Here is a 2,762-nt window from a genome sequence, read left to right on the forward strand (position 1 = left end):
GATTTTCCTTTATGGGGGATTCAGGATGGAGACATTTGGCACAAAACTCCCTAAAATTCCCTATTGCTGTCTCTTCTCATTTTTATACTCCTGCTGACTCTTCAATATGGCTTCTTGCAGCTCCAGAAATTGTGAACTATGAGCCCCTGGGCCTGGAGGCTGACATGTGGTAAGTCGTGTAGGTCCCCCAGGTGGTCTAGGGATCCTTCCAAGGGTAGAAGGCCTCAGACCATGGTTTTGGCTGATATCCTCCTTGGCCATAAAAACTCCTTTCTCTACACTCACTTTTCAAGGCTTTAGAAAGCTCCTGCATTTAGAGGCCACCATGGAGGGGCAAGCGACTGCTTCCCCTGAGAACCACGCAGGGGGTCCCTTGCTGGTCTGGGATTTGAGCCAGGAGGCCTTGACTTGACTGTTCTTTATTTTGCAGGAGCATAGGCGTCATCACCTACATCCTGTGAGTATCCCTGATCCCAAGGCTCTTACACAGTCTAGACCTGGGGGAACTGGGAGGAATGAGAGAGGGGCAGGCAGACAGACAGACAGACACTTCCTGAGCATCCACCATGAACCAGATGTGTTCACTCCATTTCATACATTTGGCCCTGGGGTTAGGGTTGGGCAGGAACCCAGGAGAGCAGCCTGTGAGTATCCTGTGCACTGAGCCCTCCATCCTGTGCACCTTGTGTCTGCATCCCCATTGTGGCCAGGGATCTACCACTCGGCCTCACCCAGACTGAGGTTTCCTGTAAAAATGTCAGCTTTCACTCAGAAACTTGGGAGAACCCTCAAGCTGCAGTGCCCACCTCTTTTTTCTCTCCTTTTGCCTTTCTTTCCCAGCTTTCATTCCCTCCTCCTTTCTCACCAGGGTCTTTTCCTGTCTCTGAAGTATTAAGTTGCTTAAGCAGAGATTTCCTGCATAGCTGTGTGTGCAGTGCATCTGACACTTTCCATCTCTGTGACCTTGGGCAGATTCTTAACCTCTCTCTGGGCCTGTTTTTCTCATCAGAAAAATAGGAATCACAAACTTCCTGCCGTGGGTGTCTCAATGAGGGTTAAATAAGGCCACGTGCAAATTTCCTAGCACTGCTCTGGCACATAGTACATGGCCAATTAGTAGGTATTCATTCCTCAGTGCTTCCCAACCAGTCTCCCTTCACAGCACAACTGGAAAATGCTATTTCTGTGGCACACTGGGTAAGAGTCAGCCCACAGCCAGAGAGGGCAGGGGGGACCAGCTCTCAACAGCTTGAGGCAATCATTCTCTCAACACCCTCGTAAACCATTGCCTGAACTGAGAGCTCTGTACGATATGGGGGACCGCCCTGAGCTTCAGCAGAGGGTCTCAATCCTAGCTGCACATTAGACCTTTTAATACCAATCACAGTCCAGGCCCCACCCCAGATCTATTAAATCAGAACTGCTGGGGGTTGGGTCTGGGCACCGATATTTTCTAAAAAGCCCCAGAGGAATTAAATGCAAAGAGAGAGAATGTGAATCATTGCTCTGTAGTTCCAGATCAGAGCCAGAATGTTCAGACACTGGCTCTTGAAACCTTGATTTCTTCAGAACTCTGGTTCCCATATTGAAATATTAAAGAATTTCGGTGTGCATGGAGCATATAGTCTTTTCGTAGCTCATTTGAAGTCTTCACAGTTTATTGAGAGTCTGCCCTGCTTGTTTGGAGCTCCTGTGTTGGGGGAGACACAAAATAGTTAATTTGTTGTGGAGGTATAAACACATGAGTCACAGATGGGGGAGCTAGGAAGGTTTATTGAGAGGGGGAAGGAGGGGGGATGGTGAGAGAGAGAGAGAGGGAGAGAGGGAGAGAGAGAAAGAGAGGGAGAGAGAGACAGAGACAGAGAGACAGAGGGAGAGACAGAGAGAGAGACAGAGAGAGAGACAGAGAGAGAGAGAGACAGAGAGACAGAGAGAGAGAGAGAGAGAAATATTGATTGATTTGAACTGGGTCATATAGCATGAGGTTAATTCTCCAGGTAGAAAGGGAGGGAAGGGCTGTCCTGCTAAGGAAAGGAACAGAGAGCATGTTAAGTGTGGTAAAAAGTACTGAGCATGTGGTAGGACCAAATTCTGATGTCTTGCTCAGGAGTTTAGATATGGTCCTATAGAAAATGGGGAGTCATGGAAGGTTCTTTGTGTTCTAATAATGACAATAATAATGGCCATCAATTCCAGAGCTTTTGTATGGGACAGGAGCATGGAGTATTTTATGTATATTTATTCTTCACAACAATCATGTGAGGTGGAGACTTTTATTTTCATCATTTTACAGAGGAGGAAACTGCAGCTCAGAGAGGTCAAATAACTTACCTAGGGTCACACAGTTAATGAGTTACAGAGCGGGGATTCAAACCCAGGATTGAAATACCAAATTTTTCCAGTGCACCTTGCTGCCTTCATGCCAAGAAAATGGCAGTGGGGACGGGGATGACCTTTAAGAGATGTTTAGTCAATGGAACCAACAAGACTTTTTGGCCAGTTAGATGAGGTGAGGGAATGAAAGAAGAGTTAGAGGTGACCCCATGTTTCTAGCTTGGGTACATTTGTGAAGTGACATCATTATTCGAGGCAAGGAGCTCAGGAAGTTTGGGCACAGTGACTTCTGGGACAATGGCACATCTGGGTAGAGGTTTTCCATAAGCAACTACAATATGAATCAGGAGACAGTAGATTCCATATCATTATTTGAATGATACTTCCTTGACAAACCCTGTAGGGGAACTTCACATACCCTTCTAGTC

General features: G+C 46.8%; 1 protein-coding gene across 6 annotated transcripts in view; it reads left to right on the top strand.

The window, feature by feature from the left end:
* Positions 1–2,762, top strand: part of DAPK2 (death associated protein kinase 2) — a 108,509-nt gene that overhangs the window by 87,621 nt on the left and 18,126 nt on the right. Inside the window, exons 6-7 of one of the 6 annotated variants that reach the window (XM_023532509.1) lie at positions 121–169; positions 431–457. The exons of 4 other annotated variants lie outside the window; for them this stretch is intronic. In XM_023532509.1, coding sequence (XP_023388277.1) covers positions 121–169; positions 431–457 — 76 coding nt within the window. The remainder of the gene's footprint in view (positions 1–120; positions 170–430; positions 458–2,762) is intronic. One more of the 6 variants, XM_011363360.2, reaches the window with a different exon arrangement.

Source organism: Pteropus vampyrus, unplaced genomic scaffold (assembly GCF_000151845.1).
Source record: "Pteropus vampyrus isolate Shadow unplaced genomic scaffold, Pvam_2.0 Scaffold85, whole genome shotgun sequence".
Classification (NCBI taxonomy): Eukaryota; Metazoa; Chordata; class Mammalia; order Chiroptera; family Pteropodidae; genus Pteropus; species Pteropus vampyrus.